The 14,985-nt window shown below is 50.2% G+C and overlaps 2 protein-coding genes across 4 annotated transcripts in view; both read left to right on the top strand.

Annotated features, from left to right (window-relative positions):
- MRM2 (mitochondrial rRNA methyltransferase 2) overlaps window positions 1-5,214 on the top strand; it is a 338,368-nt gene extending 333,154 nt beyond the window's left edge. Inside the window, exons 2-4 of the mRNA XM_050968646.1 lie at window positions 1,046-1,064; window positions 2,034-2,323; window positions 4,754-5,214. Coding sequence (XP_050824603.1) covers window positions 1,057-1,064; window positions 2,034-2,323; window positions 4,754-5,214 — 759 coding nt within the window. The 5' untranslated portion in view covers window positions 1,046-1,056. The remainder of the gene's footprint in view (window positions 1-1,045; window positions 1,065-2,033; window positions 2,324-4,753) is intronic.
- A 2,705-nt stretch (window positions 5,215-7,919) lies between these two features.
- Window positions 7,920-14,985, top strand: part of MAD1L1 (mitotic arrest deficient 1 like 1) — a 543,068-nt gene continuing 536,002 nt past the window's right edge. For 2 of the 3 annotated variants that reach the window (XM_050966316.1, XM_050966319.1), the window contains exons 1-4: window positions 7,950-8,004; window positions 10,772-10,931; window positions 12,378-12,518; window positions 13,983-14,162. In XM_050966316.1, coding sequence (XP_050822273.1) covers window positions 10,782-10,931; window positions 12,378-12,518; window positions 13,983-14,162 — 471 coding nt within the window. In that variant the 5' untranslated portion in view covers window positions 7,950-8,004; window positions 10,772-10,781. Of the gene's footprint in view, window positions 8,005-10,768; window positions 10,932-12,377; window positions 12,519-13,982; window positions 14,163-14,985 lie in introns of all 3 variants that reach the window. The other variant, XM_050966318.1, reaches the window with a different exon arrangement.

Below are 14,985 nucleotides of genomic sequence, written 5' to 3' on the forward strand. Positions count from 1 at the left end.
CAGGCAGGGATGCTAGAACAATTTGTATAGTGGGGGAGCTGAGAGCCATTAGTCTAAACTATAAACCCTGTGTGTGATGGAAAACACTTCAAACCAGGTTGCGTGGTAGCACCCCCATTTCCAGCACCTATGTACACAGACTGCATGAGGAGAAGGGGCACTAGTCAGTGGGTCATGCCCACGCCCAGTCCTGCCCCCCACATAGCCCCGGAGATTGCTGATTAAAGCCAATCCCTCCCCTCCACCCCTTGAGAGCCCAGCCCATCACTGACCTATCCGTTCTCGGCCCGGCTGCTCTGCCCGCCCCCCACATCACTAAGATGGCTCGGCCTGGCCTGTCTTGCCCTGGCCCAGCAGGGCTCCCCCCCATCACTGGCCTGGCCCGTCCCCCATCAGTAACCTGGCCCAGCAGGGCTCCCCCCATCACTAATCTGTCCCGTCCCACATCAATAACCTGGCCCAGCAGGGCTCCCCCCATCACTAATCTGTCCCGTCCTACATCAGTAACCTGGCCCAGCAGGGCTCCCCCCATCACTAATCTGTCCCGTCCCACATCACTAACCTGGCCCAGCAGGGCTCCCCCCATCACTAATCTGTCCCGTCCCACATCAATAACCTGGCCCAGCAGGGCTCCCCACCATCACTAACCTGTCCCGCCCTGGCCTGGCTCGTCCCACATCACTGACCTGGGCCAGCAGGGCTCCCCCCCATCACTGGCCTGGCCCGTCCCCCATCAGTAACCTGGCCCAGCAGGGCTCCCCCCATCACTGGCCTGGCCGCCCCCGGCTCGGGCCGCTCCGACCCCCATCACTCACCCGGTCGGCTCCGACCCCCGGAGAACCTGGCCCGGCGGCCCCACGTGCAGCGGCCCGGCGGCGGCGGCGGTTGCTCAGTCCAAAAGGGCCCGGCCGGAAGCAGGAGCCGAAACGGGCGCCCGAGACAGGCTGCGGCGCGCAGAGCCGGAAAGCCGCTTTCTCCCCACCCCGCGCGGCGCCGAGCGTGTTTCTGGGCGGGGAGGCCTCGGAGGAGACAGCGGGAGCCGGGCGGGCCGGAGCCATGAGCCGGTGGGGGGCTCTGGTGCCACGGCCCGGCGTGGGGGAGGGATCGGGGCGCTCAGCCCTGGGGTCCCTGCGCGGTTTGATCGCGTTGTTCTTCCCGCGGGAGGTGGGAGTGGGCGGGCAGGCGCGCACAGCGGGGAGCAGGGAATGGGATCAAGGGCCAGCCCGGTCTGGGGTCGCTGTGACTAACCACAGCACCGTCCCCTGGAGAGGGGTCTCTGCTGCTGATCACAGGGTGCTGCCTGCCTGCCCCTGGTGCATTACACGGGGCGGGGTGTGACTCCCCAGTGCTAGAATAGGACTCATTCCAGATCCCTTGTTCTGTTCTTCGCTTTTCCCAGTGAGCCCCTATTTGGGCCTGGAAGAGCTGTGTGCGCGCAAACACCCTTTCCCCAAGGCCTGTCGCATCAGATAGGGCAAGGTACCGCTTTTGTTGCTTTAAAGGAAAAACTTCAGACTTGTTCATATTTGAAATCTAGAACTAGGGACAGTTGGGGAGATAAAAGGTGGGGCGCAGTTGCTGAGCTCACTCAATAAACTTGATTCGAAATCTCTGGAACTGAAAGAAATTTTTGGTAGAGATGCAGAGGATTAACTGTTGTATGATAAAACAATTATGACTGTCCCAAATGGGGAAATCAGTATGTTATGGAGATGAAATTCTACCACGAGTCTGACACTGATGTTGAGCTGATACATTCCTTTGCAGCATCATTACATACCATGTGACAATGGGTTATGGCCCCTGAATAATGTGATACAATAATGTGATGACGAGCAACGTCATCGAGAGGTATTGCCGCCGAAATGCCACTGAATTTCGGTGGCATTTCGGCGGATGCTCGACGGCCGCCATGGTCCTTTGTCTGGCGCCTGCCAGATGAAAAGGTTGGGGACCACTGCTTTAGAGACATATGGTTGTCAAGTGCACAGTGGTTATGCAGAAACAAAGTAACTTACCTTTGTTTTTTATAGTTATCAGAGGTTGATGAGCACTTCCCTTCAGTGCCAACGGTTCCACACTGCAGCAGGACGTCTAAAGAGCAAAACGGGGGCAGAGCACCGCTGGCTGGAGCGACATCTTAAGGATCCATTTGTGAGGGCAGCAAAACAGCATAATTATCGTTGCCGGAGTGCTTTCAAACTGCTGGAGATAGATGACAAACATAAGGTTCTTCATCCGGGGCTCTCTGTGATAGACTGTGGGGCAGCTCCTGGAGCTTGGAGTCAGGTTGCTGTACAGCGAGTGAATGCTTTGGGCACTGGTGAGTGCACATGCTTCGCACCCAGAAGAACTAGACAATGCTGACTCAACCTGCAGTCTGTGAGGAGTGTCTTCTGTGCTACTAATAGATTTAGCTGTGCTGAAGACTGCTGAATGTGGGTGTGTGCTTACATTCAGCACAGTCATTAATAGCTGTATAAAGTTTAAAGTATGTGGAGCTTTTTGTAACCATGATGGTCATAAAGAGGAGTAATTCCTATGGAGTGAAGAGGCCATTTTTAGAGAGTACCCAGCATTTCTCAAATACGGCCACCTAGGCTTTTCTTGCGACCACAGCCTCCTGGACAGTGATGGAAGTGGGAGAGGGGTAAAGCAGTGGCCCCTCCACCGGGACTGACATCAGTGATTGGGCCCTGCTCCCCTCTGGAGACACACAAGCTGGAGGAGCAGGTGCCTAGTGAGTTCCCCACCTTCCCAGGGGCAGTGGGGTCAGGCTTCAGCCCTAGGGTGGTGGGTGGCAGGCTCCAGCCACAGGGCTTTGAGCTTCATTCTCCGGCCAGGTGGTGGTTGGCTTTAGCTCTGAGTTCCTCCCCGCATCACCCTGGCCCTCTCTGCCTCCCCCAGTGCCCCTCTGCCCTGGCCCCCTCTGCCTCCAAACCCACCACTCCATCCAGGGCTTGCCGGGCGGCTGAGTAAGTCTGCTGTAAAAAGTGATATTTGTATGTTTGTTAATATCACTTTTCACAGACTCAATATCTAGCAAGTCTTTAAAAAAAAATAAAAAGCAACCAAAAAGCAAAAGAAACAACAAGAAAAAAGACAAGAATGTGTAAAGCACCTTATTTATGTTTCTCTTCTGTTTAGGTCCAGTAAAGAACAGAGACAACTGTACATTATTTTTATTCTTGAGTTTGCAAAAAAAACACCTACATAAAAATAAATTACAATGATTTGGACAAGTATATGCATAGATGCCAATTTCCTCTTTAGCCTGGGGAGTGCTCAACCGCCATTCTGCCCCAGACCCCCCACCACTCCACATCTTCTCCCAAGCATCCGCTCTGCCCCAAGTCCCGACTCAACTCCACCCGAAGGCCCTGTCCCACCACTTCCTGCCTCTGCTCTGCCCCTAGCCTGACCCCTCACTCCACCCCTTACCCCAAGGCCTTATCTCTGTCCCACCTCTGCTCCGCCACCGCCCCATCTCTTCCCTCCCCCTCCCCTGAGCATGCTCCATCCCTGCTCCTCTCCTCCCTCCCAGCGCTTCCTGCACGCTGTGGAACAGCTGACCGTAGTGGGCTGGGAGGTGCTGGGAGGGAGGGGGAGAAGTTGATCAGTGGGGCTGCCTGCAGGCGGGTGGGAGGCACTGTGGGGGAGCTTGGCTTGCAGTTGGTGCTAATCAACTGCCAATTTTTTTCCATGAGTGCTCCAGGGCTGGAGCACTCAGAGTTGGTGCCAATGCGTATATGTGCATACACCTCTACCTCGATATAACACTGTCCTCGTGAGCCAAAAAATCTTACTGCATTATAGGTGAAACCGTGTTATAGCGAACCTGGTTTAATCTGCCAGAGTGTGCAGCCCTGCGTCCCCGGAGCACTACTTTACCGCGTTATATCCGAATTTGTGTTATGTCGGGTTGTGTTGTATCGGGATAGAAGTGTATTTATTTGTTTTTTTCCTAAAGTTAAATAAGACTTTTAGGAAAAACTGTTAGAGTGGCCACCAGCAAGAGTTAGTGGCCACACTGTGAGACCACCAAAAATGTGTTGTGAGAACTCAGGAGATAGCTGATCTATTGTAGAAGTGGCTAAAGCTCTTACATTGAGCTACTCTATGGGGTATTATAGAGGGTTGGGCATAGGGGGTCTGTCCCCATCTCTGCCACTAGCTTAGGATATGTCTATGCTAGAAACATGCTACAGTGATGGAAGAGGTTGCTCCATCACTGTAGTAAATCCACTTCTTCAAGACCAGCTCTTAGTGGGTAACCTTAGGCAAGAAGCTTAGCTTCTCTGTATCTTAATTTCCCTTTCTGTAAACGTGGTGGTAACATTGACCTCCTAGAGGTGTTGTGTTTTAATTCATTAATGTTTGTAAGGTGCTGTATACCAGGGAAAAGTACTGTTATTACTGGCTGACTCCGGCACAGTCTTACTGTTAACACACTGGGTAGAGATGGATGAAGAGGCATTCTGGAATATCAATCTTTAAAGAAAGCTTTGCTTTTATTTTTTAAAATTTGCTAAAAGTAACTAGAGTGAGATGAACATTGTAAATGAGCATCCTGCATATAGGAGGGCTAGATGGCACTTTGTCAATATGTGGTATAGGTTTGTGTATTGAACTCTGAGGAAACTCATGAATATGACTTTTGTATTGTTAGCAGCTCTTGTAATAAGAGTGATTAATTTGGAGGTAAGGAGGTGTCTTGCATCTTCCATTCTTGCATTAACTCTTTCTTTCCTAGATCCTAATGCCCCTGTTGGTTTTGTGCTTGGAGTTGACCTTCTTCATATTTCCCCCCTGGAAGGAGCAGTCTTCCTTCCCAATGCTGATATTACAGATCCAGTCACGCTTAAGAAGATCCAGGAACTCCTTCCTACAGAGAGGGCAGATGTTATCTTGAGTGACATGGCACCTAATGCCACAGGGATCCGAGAGCTTGATCATCAGAAGTTGATTAACTTGTGCTTGACCCTTTTGGATCTCTCCCAAAGTATCTTGCGGCCAAGGGGAACCATCCTCTGTAAATTCTGGGATGGACGGGAAGCCCATCTGCTCCAAAACAGACTAATGGAGCATTTCCAAGATGTGAGAACTATAAAGCCTCAGTCCAGCCGGAAGGAGTCAGCAGAGATCTATTACTTGGCAAAACTATACAACCATGGAGTGAAACATCAGAATGGAATGGAAATCCATCAACCTTAGCCGTATCAGAAACACAGATGACTGTGTCTGCCCTTATTGCAGTGGTTGTCAGTCACTGACTGGATGCTTTGATCTGAAGTGTACTTAAAAAAAAAAAAATCACAGCACTGAGACTCTGAAATTGAATTGCATTATTTTTAAGCCTAATTTGGTGAACTCTGTCATTTATGTAACACCATAGGTGTCCATCATGGTTTATAGATACAAAATAAAACAAGGTCGTTGCCCCACTGAGTTTATAATCTAATTAGGCAAGTAAGGACATCCAGTCTAACTTCCCACCTGGGAAGAAAGCTCTTGAAATTATATAAAACCTGCCTGTGGAGGATGGAAATACAAATAAAACACTAGTTATAGATTTGTTTACATGTGTATGTTTATTTCAAATTGCGACTCTGCGACTGTAGTCATGCTTTGGACAAAACGTAAGGCAGTTGTCAATCTGAGAGTGAAGAGTAGGGAACTCTGAGTCAGTTTTACTTCCTCTGCATTTTTCATAAAAGTTAGTGCAATGTATTAATGCACTCTTTGCCAAATAACCACATGGGCTGAATATTTTCATGTCAGCTGTTTTCTGGAAAACTTCAGCCAAAATGATTAAGCTGTTTCTAAGAAAGAGGCTAAGAAAAATGCATGTTTTACCTGTATTAAAAACTTCAGGTGATTTTTTTTTTTGATAAGGTCTGTTGTGCCGAGGCTTTGGAGCAGAGTCTTGAAGCTTGGAAGAGGAGTGGCCTTTTTGTCATGGATGTGCCTTTTGTTGTCCCCATGACAACCCAACCACATTTAACCAGCTTACAAGCCTCTGAAAAATCAGTTTTTACATGTGCTCAAATTGAATCCTGTTAAAGCTTAGTAACTAAATTCCCTAAAGAGTCTGTTTTCGTTTGGCATGCTCTAGCTCTGGGCTGAGCAGGATTTTCCCTGCAATTACAGCTCTAGCCTGCTGAGCCCCAAAGTCATAGAAAGCAAAGTGCTGGAGGCTGTCGCATGCAGCCTCAGGAAAGAATTGGTCAGAGTCACTTGTGCACATAGTGGAAGCATAGGTGGGAATCCCAGTTTAGCAGTGTAAGGAGGTTTACAAAGTTCACATTTTAGTTACTGTGATTTATTTTGGATTTCTGTTTAAACACTTGGTTTGATTAAACTGCACCCTCCCTTGAGAGTGGGTTGGGCATGAATGGCTGAAGCTAACAGAAGGCATCCTTAGGGCTAATGCTGGAGAGGGGAGACTGGGATGTGAATTGCTGAGTTTCTCAGCCTTGTACCCACCATTTCTAGGCAGAGGGGGCAAAGGTGCAATTGCATACCAAAAAAGAGTGAGGAAGGAAAGTGGGAGTGAGAATTCATTAATTCTTTTATCTACTTGCAGAGGGACAGCAACTGGATCTTAAAAAAGGATACAACTCTTCATTCCCTCAGGCCTCTTCCAGTGCCAACAGTGCACTTTGGGCATGTTCTTCTACTCCTGACAGCACTAATGCTGGTCACTGATGTGATTTCAAATCCAATGCATGCACAGTTATGTTGCTACTAATGTTTTTTGTCCAGGTTACTCATTTATTTTGCTCATTTTGTAAGCTCTTGATCTCTTCTGGGAAGGAAGCAAAGAACATGCTCAGTAGAGGACAGAATGTGATCAGGTCTGGCTGGCCGGAAGTGGTGCTCGTGGGGGGTGTATGATCCTAGGAGTCCCTCCTGTGCTTCTGTCTGTGAAGAAGCGGCAGGGGAAGGTTCTCTGCAGTTGTCCGGTCCAATCTGATAGCAGAGCTGCATGGTTCAAAGGATGGAATGCAGGCATTGTTGTCATGGTGGTCAGGAGTTGTGAAGATCTGGGTGGGCCAGGTGGGTTACTCTCCCTGTGGCATGCTAGCAGCACAACTCCTGTAACATGGTGCCTTCTGCCTTGTTGGAGGAGGGATGGTCACCTGCAGTGGGGCCTCATGCCCTTTCTGGAAAGGCTGTGTGTTTGTCCCCTACTAGCAGGGGCGGCTCTAGGGATTTTGCCACCCCAAGCACTTCAGGCAGGCTGCCTCCGGTGGTTTGCCTGCGGAGGGTCCTCTGGTCCCGTGGCTTTGGCCACAGGCGGGAGGGCCACCGAAGCCGTGGGACCAGTGGACCGTCCGCAGGCAAACTGCCAGAGGCAGCCTGTCTGCTGCCCTTGCGGTGCCGGCAGAGCGCCCCCCATGGCTTGCCACCTCAAGCACGCGCTTGGTGTGCTGGGGCCTGGAGCCGCCCCTGCCTATTAGAATAACTATTGTTGTTAAACATTTGTATTGCACTAGAGCTGGGAGGCCCTAAAAGAAGTCCAGGTCCCAGGGTGCTAGGTACTGTACATACACAGAGTGGGAGACAGTCCCTACCAGGAATAGCTGATACAGTCTAAAGTACCCAAGGAGGGGAGAGAGGAAATATCACACTGAAGCACAGAGTGAGCAAGGTCACAGCAAAGCTGAGACTGGAACCCAGCTCTCCCCAACCCTAGTCCAGGGTCTGAATCACAAAATCAGCCTTCCACTCGGGAAGAAAGTGGCAGGTCTCCCATATACAGCGTTGCCATGACACTCACGGGTTTACTCTGCCGCTCTGGGGAAATAGGAATTTCACGCATGCTCCCAGCATTACGGTAAGAGGAGAGCAGAGTAGCTGGAACTAGGATACAAGTATAATCTGAGTATTACGGTAGGGGGAGGGGCTGGTCTCGCGCGAGTTGGGCTCCAGTTCTCGTGAGATCTCGGTGCAGGACAAGGAGGGAGATCCAAGCAGGAGCGACGGAGCCGGCTGCGGCAGGTGAGCGTGAGAGGGCCGCGCTGCGCCCCGCTGGCCTCGCCCCCAGGGCGGTAGCTGGACTGGCCGCCCCCTCCCGCTCCGTGGCATCACCGGGCTCTCCTTCCCACAGCCACCCCCGACACTGATCCCCCTCCCACCGGGCAGCGGCACAGGGCCCCGCCCCCCCGAACCCCATCCCCCCGGGGCCCCACTGACACCCCCTCCCACCGGGCAGCAGCACAGGGCCCCGCCCCCCCGAGCCCCATCCCCCCGGGGCCCCCCTCCCCCCGACACTGACCCCCTCCCACCGGGCAGCAGCACAGGGCCCCGCCCCCCCGAACCCCATCCCCCCGGGGCCCCACTCCCCCTGACACTGACACCTCATCCCCTGGGGCAGCAGCACAGGGCCCCGCCCCCCCGAACCCCATCCCCTCGGGGCCCCACTGACCCCCCCCTCCCACCGGGCAGCAGCACAGGGCCCCGAACCCCATCCCCCGGGGCCCCACTCCCCCTGACACTGACACCCCATCCCGCGGGGCAGCGGCACCGGGCCCCGCCCCCCCGAACCCCATCCCCCCGGGGCCCCACTCCCCCTGACACTGACACCCCATCCCCCTGGGCAGCAGCACAGGGCCCCGCCCCCCCGAGCCCCATCCCCCGGGGCCCCACTCCCCCTGACACTGACCCCCCCCTCCCACCGGGCAGCAGCACAGGGCCCCGCCCCCCCCGAACCCCATCCCCCCGGGGCCCCACTGACCCCCCCTCCCACCGGGCAGCAGCACAGGGCCCCGCCCCCCCGAACCCCATCCCCCCGGGGCCCCACTCCCCCTGACACTGACACCCCATCCCCTGGGGCAGCAGCACAGGACCCCGCCCCCCTGAACCCCATCCCCTGGGGCAGCGGCACAGGGCCCAACCCCCCCGAACCCCATCCCCCAGGGCAGCGGCACAGGGCCCTGCTCCCCCGACACACTCCTCCCCCACAGGGGCAGCAGTGCAGGGTCCTGCTCCCCCAGACACCCTCCCCCCGGGGGCAGCAGTTCAGGGCTCCACTCCCCCCCGACACTGACACTCTCCCCCCAAGGCAGAAGTGCAGGGCCCTACTCTCCCTGACACTGACCCCCCCGCCTCCCCCGGGCAGCAGCACAGAGTCCCTCCTTCTCAACACTGAATCTCTCAGGGCATTAGCCCAGGGCCCTGCCGCCCCAACACTGAACCCCCCGGGCAGCAGCACAGGAATCGGCCCTCCACCCTTTAACCCCCGGGGCAGTAGCACAGGGCCCCACCACCAATGTGCCCATCCCCTCAGGGCAGCAGCCTGTGGGTTTTGGCTCCCTCACTTCTACTGTGGCTGGCAGTTTTGGTTTTGTATATTGTATGTGTAGGGCCCTACCAAATTCACAGCCCATTTTGGTAAATTTCATGTCAGGATTTTTAAAATCTGAAATTTCACAATTTCAGATATTTAAATCTGAAATTTCAAATGGTTGTAATTGTGGGTCCTGACCCAAAAGAGGGTTGTGGAAGGATCACAAGGCTATTGTAGGAGGGTCGTGGTATTGCCACTCCTACTTCTGCGCTGCCTGCAGAGATGGGCAGCTGGAGAGTGGCAGCTGCTGGCTGGGAGCCCAGCTCTGAAGGCAGCGCCACTGCCAGCAGCAGTGCAGAAATGAGGGTGCTATGGTATGTTGTTGCCACCCTTCTGTGTCGCCACTGGAGGTGGGTCTGACCTGGCCTTGGGAGTGGCCTGTGCTGGGGAAGAGGAAGTCCCATCTCTCCACTGCCCAGCAGGGGCTAGCAGCTGGAGCCTGGAGCAAAGTAGGAGCCCCCTGGCTGGGGTGCCCCAGCCCTACTCCTCCCAAGTGCTTGGGTGTTAAAGGGGCCTTGGGCTGACTGTGGGTGAGTGACCATCGCCCCCGGCCCACGTCGTCCATCCATAAGGCCGTCCCTGTCTCCTCCCAAAAAGTGATGCCCCTCATACCATGCTACCCTCACTTCTGAGTTGCTGCTAGTGGCAGTGCTACCTTTAGAGCTGGATGCCCAGCCAGCAGCCACTGCTATGAAGACAGTGCAGAAGTAAGGATGGTAATATAGTGACCCCCCTACGATAGCCAGATTTCACGGTCTGTTTTTCATGGTCATGAATTTGATAGGGCCCTATGTATATGGGAAGAATGTGGGCTCCAGAGCAGGAGTTCTCACAACAAATTTGTTGGTGGCCTCAGAATGTGGCCACCAACTCTTGCTGGTGACTGTTCAGACAAACTTGTCTTTCTGTCCCTGCCTCCCGCGGCCCTTCAGTGAGAGCTTCACCCCCACCCCAGGTGGGTCAGGAACTCAACGGCTGCCCGTAAAGTCCCTGTTCCCCATGCCTGACTGGAAAGGAATGGAGGAGCTGCCTGGAGGAGCACTCCAGCAACTGAAAGCTACAACCGCCTCCTCTGACAAGAGCTGCCTCCAGCACTGCACACACCATGTCTGCAGAGGCACTGCCTGGGGCCCCCGAGGAGGTTGTGCTGTGCAGGATACCAGTCCCCGCTGCAGGGAGGAACTGCTTCTTTGCCTCCACAATTTGCCCTCCCCCCCATGCTTTGGAGGCTGTTGTGGCTGAAAAAAAATCCACTAGTGGCTGCATATGGCCCCGGTGGCCGCATTTGAGAAACTGCTGCTCTAGAGTGACTTGAAGAAAGGGGTATGCCTTCCCTGAGGTACAGCAGTGAATAAGATTGTGAGCTGCCCTGGATGTTTCACTTTTGGCTTTGTGTGTGTATGTTTGTGTTTACAGCAGAGAACTCACAATGGAGAACCTGGAGGATAATACAACTGTGTTCTCCACCCTGAGATCTTTCAATAACTTCATTTCACAGCGTGTGGAGGGGGCATCTGGTCTGGCCACACCAGAATCATTTCAAAGTACCTTGCATATGCAGTACCAGCAGAGGTTGCAGGTGAGACATCCGTGGCTCACTGACAGCTGTAGTGTCACTACAGTCAAGAGTTTAGATTTCATTTGATCTTGTGCGTGGAAATGTTTTTTTAATTAGGCGATGGGGGCTGTCCCTTCTTACATTGCTATCCCTACATTGTCAATGATGGAGATAATTTGCATCCAAAATAAAACTCTTAATTCCTTTAATTTTTTTTTTTAAAGTGAATTATGGGCCTAACTCTGTGTCCTGGTTAATTAAGGGGCTCCCTTGAATTCTTCCCCATTAAGTTATCTGTAGGCCAACTCAGGCATCTGTATTGTGATTTCCCTTCATCCTGCCCCACAACTGAGCTTAACTGATGGCTTGCTTGCAGGGTTGGACAGTTTTTCCTGGCTTGGGTAGCTCTCTCTTGAAAACGTACTGCCAGCTGGGCTAACCTATCTGTGGTGTGTTTATGATATTGACTCTGAGGACTGAACTGAGATCACCAAATTCATTCCATTGAGGCCCTCTATCCGGAATTGTAGCCCTGGAAGCATAAATGTCTAATTTACTAAACTAGTCTTCATGGATACTGTCGTGATGGCATTTCAGCAATACCGAAGATATCTTAGACAAATCTCCCTTAAAGTTCTTGTGTTCTGTAGCTTTGTTTTGGATCTCTAGTTATGTCTCTGAGTGTAAAGTAAGGCTTTGTCATGTTTATTTTAATTTCCATTGCATTTAAAGTTCTGACTATAATATTTTAATCTCCTTACTCTTTTTTGTGTGTGACGCGTCGCTGATTGTGGAGTCTTCAGTGAATGTAGGTTGAGGTCTGGGATTCTGATTGTCTTTATGAAACATGAATATTTCCTCCATGTTCAAAGTGCTCTGTTGATTCCTTCAGTGCTCCTAGATTGCACAGGAGTACCAGCAGTAGTTTTACACAAAAAATTCATTCATGTAAATAAAAATTAGGTTGTTCCTTTGTATGTCTAATTGCAGTGGGAAAAACCTTCTATTTTGCTCAGCATTTTGTTTCATAGATGTAAGTATAGGGCCTGATTTCCGACCCTTGACTAGCTCCTTTTTCTTCTTTGAGAAGGCCAAAGAAATCTATAATAGGAGTCTTTTTAGTTTTGTGTCTGGTAAGTGTATTCTAGAAGGGAGCTTCTGTAACGATTGGTGTAGGAAATTTGGAGTCGAGATCCCAAAATTCACCCACACTCCCATTTTTAGCTATCACTGAGTCACTGTGTGACCTTGGCCATGTCACTTAACTCTTGGTCCTCAGTTTCCCCATCTGCTAAATGGATATGATGATACTTACCTATCCCATATAGGACATGATGGGCTAAATATATCCAGGTTTGTAAAGTAATTTGAAAGCCAAAGCTGGAGGGCATTGTAGAAAGGCAAAATATTATTGCTTTTCTGCTGATGGTGTGTTTTTGTGTCGCTCTTCACATGGAAACTGATCAGATGGAGGAAGAAGCTGGTCAAATCCGTTCCAAATCTCAGCTTCTGCAAGTGGAACGGGAGAAGATGCAGATGGAGCTGAGCCACAAAAGAGCTCGCATTGAGCTGGAGAAGGCAGCTAATACTAATGCTAGGAGCTACGAGGTAGGTACGGTATTCATGTTATCTGACAGCCAAGGCTCCAGTCAGAGCATCTTGAGATCATTAAAACTTTGTTGCATGGTTGACAAATAGTCTGATACTGACCTGGCCACCGGATATTCTATAAATGTATTTATTTAGCACTTTGTTGCTTATCAGTATAAAACAAAAGGAGATTCAGGTCTGCTGCATTAAACTTTGTTTCTTCCAGAAGCGTTTAAACTCTGTTTGGCACAATTGCAAACATTTGGTATGTTTGACTGGAATGATAGCAACACCAGTCATGCAACTACCATACAAGAGAAGCTGCACTGATAAGACGCTGAGGTCTAGTCAGTGACTATTAGCTTTGTTGCCTTCTGGTTGTGTTCCCAAATGTGTTTGCTTAGCTATGTTGCTAAAATAAGCAGCAGAGTTTGTGGGCTTTGTCATCCTGTAAAGCTCTTAGCGTCTCTCTAAAGTTCAGCTGCTTAAAAAAAAAATCAATCCAGCAAAATATTATAAGGATACTGGGAGACAGATTTACTCTGTAGCTGTGAAATGGTGGGTCACTGAGTAAATTCCTGGTTCTGCCTCAAGTCAAGTGATCTTGCAGTTAAGCCAAGAACAGTTCAAACCTGAATCTAGCTGAGTCAGTCACAGAAACCCTTAAAATAATGGTACAAAAAGGGAGCATCACTAATCCAGCAGTGTGGTAATTACCCTGCTCAAATTCGGTGCTTCATGAGTCACATGGATAAAGGTTTTAGGAATCTTGCATTGCTTTGCATAATCCTTGCTTAGTATGTAAATCTGTGGCCCGATTTGCTTTGATTAGCAGAGCAATTTGCTTTACATTTTTCAATAAGTGCTAATCAATTTGAGTTAGAAATGAACTTGAAATGACATGTGAAATGCTGTCAGAGTGCCAATAAAATAAATAAATCTAGCTGAAAAAAAACTTCAGTCTGCCCCCATATGTTGGTGGTTTTGTTGCACTGGTTGTTTATACTGTATGTTTAAGGTTGACTTATTTAAATTTAAAATATTTTAGACTTAAAATGCTCTAATGCAAATAGAAATTTCACAGAGAAACTTGTTATTCCAGATATTACGGTCCCAGGCTCAGTGAAATAAACTTGTTGTTCAAGGGTAATTGATGTATCCAGGGTTTTCATGTTTGAGCCTATGTAACTTACACTGTGCAAACCACGAAGCCAACTCTGTATGCTAACATCCAAACGTCAGTTCTAGAAGTGCTTGGAATTTGTCTAGTAATTTTCTGGCTTCATTACCCTGTGTTCCATTCCCCTGTCATTGAGAAGCTTTGCTAGTGAAGGAGGTAAAGATTTTGGCTCTGAAAAGCATTGGTTGGTAGGGTTGCCTGTGGGACTCTAGTGAGGAAGGGGGCAAAGATGAAAGGACAATGTCTTCACCGTTTTGGTTCTTTCTTCTTTATGAAGTCTCTTTACATTTTCCCTTCCCTAGCGAGAGGCTGACCGTAACCAGGAGCTCCTCACACGTATAAAGCACTATCAGGAAAAGGAAGCGGAGGCTGAGGCTAAGCTGAAGGAACAAATGGAGATGAATAAATCCTATAAGAAGAGCATGGAGATTGTGAGCAAGAAGCTGCAGGAGAAGGAGAGCAAACTGGCTGAAGCTAATGAAGTGAGAGCATAGCAATTTCTTATTTCACCAAGTACTCTAGGGACTTTGAGGGTCATGTGGAATCGGAGCAGTCCACTCTTGTTACAATTTAAACAAACACAGATGAGATGTGTCCCCTACTCCAAAGAGCTTACAGTCTAAACAGGACAGGAAACGGGATAACAGTTCGGGAGAGGAATATATGGGGAATATGAGATGACATTGCTTGGAGAGGTGGATTTGGAGGAGAAAGACAGTTGCAGGGCAAGGACATGGAGAGTGTTCTGGGCATGGGGGAAATCAGGGTAGAAGTCATGAAGTGGAGAGGGCGGGAAAGCAATGAAGGGAGTGATAACATGCGAGGGAGTGAAGGAAACGAGCAGGAGAGTTGGAGGAGCTGAGATTTAGATCGGACCAAACTACCAAGAGAGGGGACTTCCTTTACTAGCATTTGTTAGCTAAGCACCCACAATTTAGGGATTTAGGGACCATGAGGAGGGGTTCAAATGAGTAGATTTAACTTGCCAATTGGAGTTTGTAGCAATAAAAGTAGGAAGACTCTGTTAGAGGTTGGAAGTAAAACTAAACCATAATTTGGAATCCCTGCAACTGACCTATTTCTATGCCACTTTTATCCCCACATCCCTCTCATTTGGGTTAGGGATCTTGTCTCTTTAATGCATCTAACACTTTTTGGGTGCGATCCGATAGGTTTCAGAATGCTAAAGGTGGGAGTGAGGCATGAAGGTCAGATGAATAATGGTTATTTGAGTCAGTGTGGCTTATTTTTCAACTTGGTGAAGTTTCTTCCTCTGCTTTGCTGTCTATATTTGCTATATAAGAT

The sequence above is a fragment of the Gopherus flavomarginatus genome, chromosome 9, assembly GCF_025201925.1.
Source record: "Gopherus flavomarginatus isolate rGopFla2 chromosome 9, rGopFla2.mat.asm, whole genome shotgun sequence".
Lineage (NCBI taxonomy): Eukaryota > Metazoa > Chordata > Testudines > Testudinidae > Gopherus > Gopherus flavomarginatus.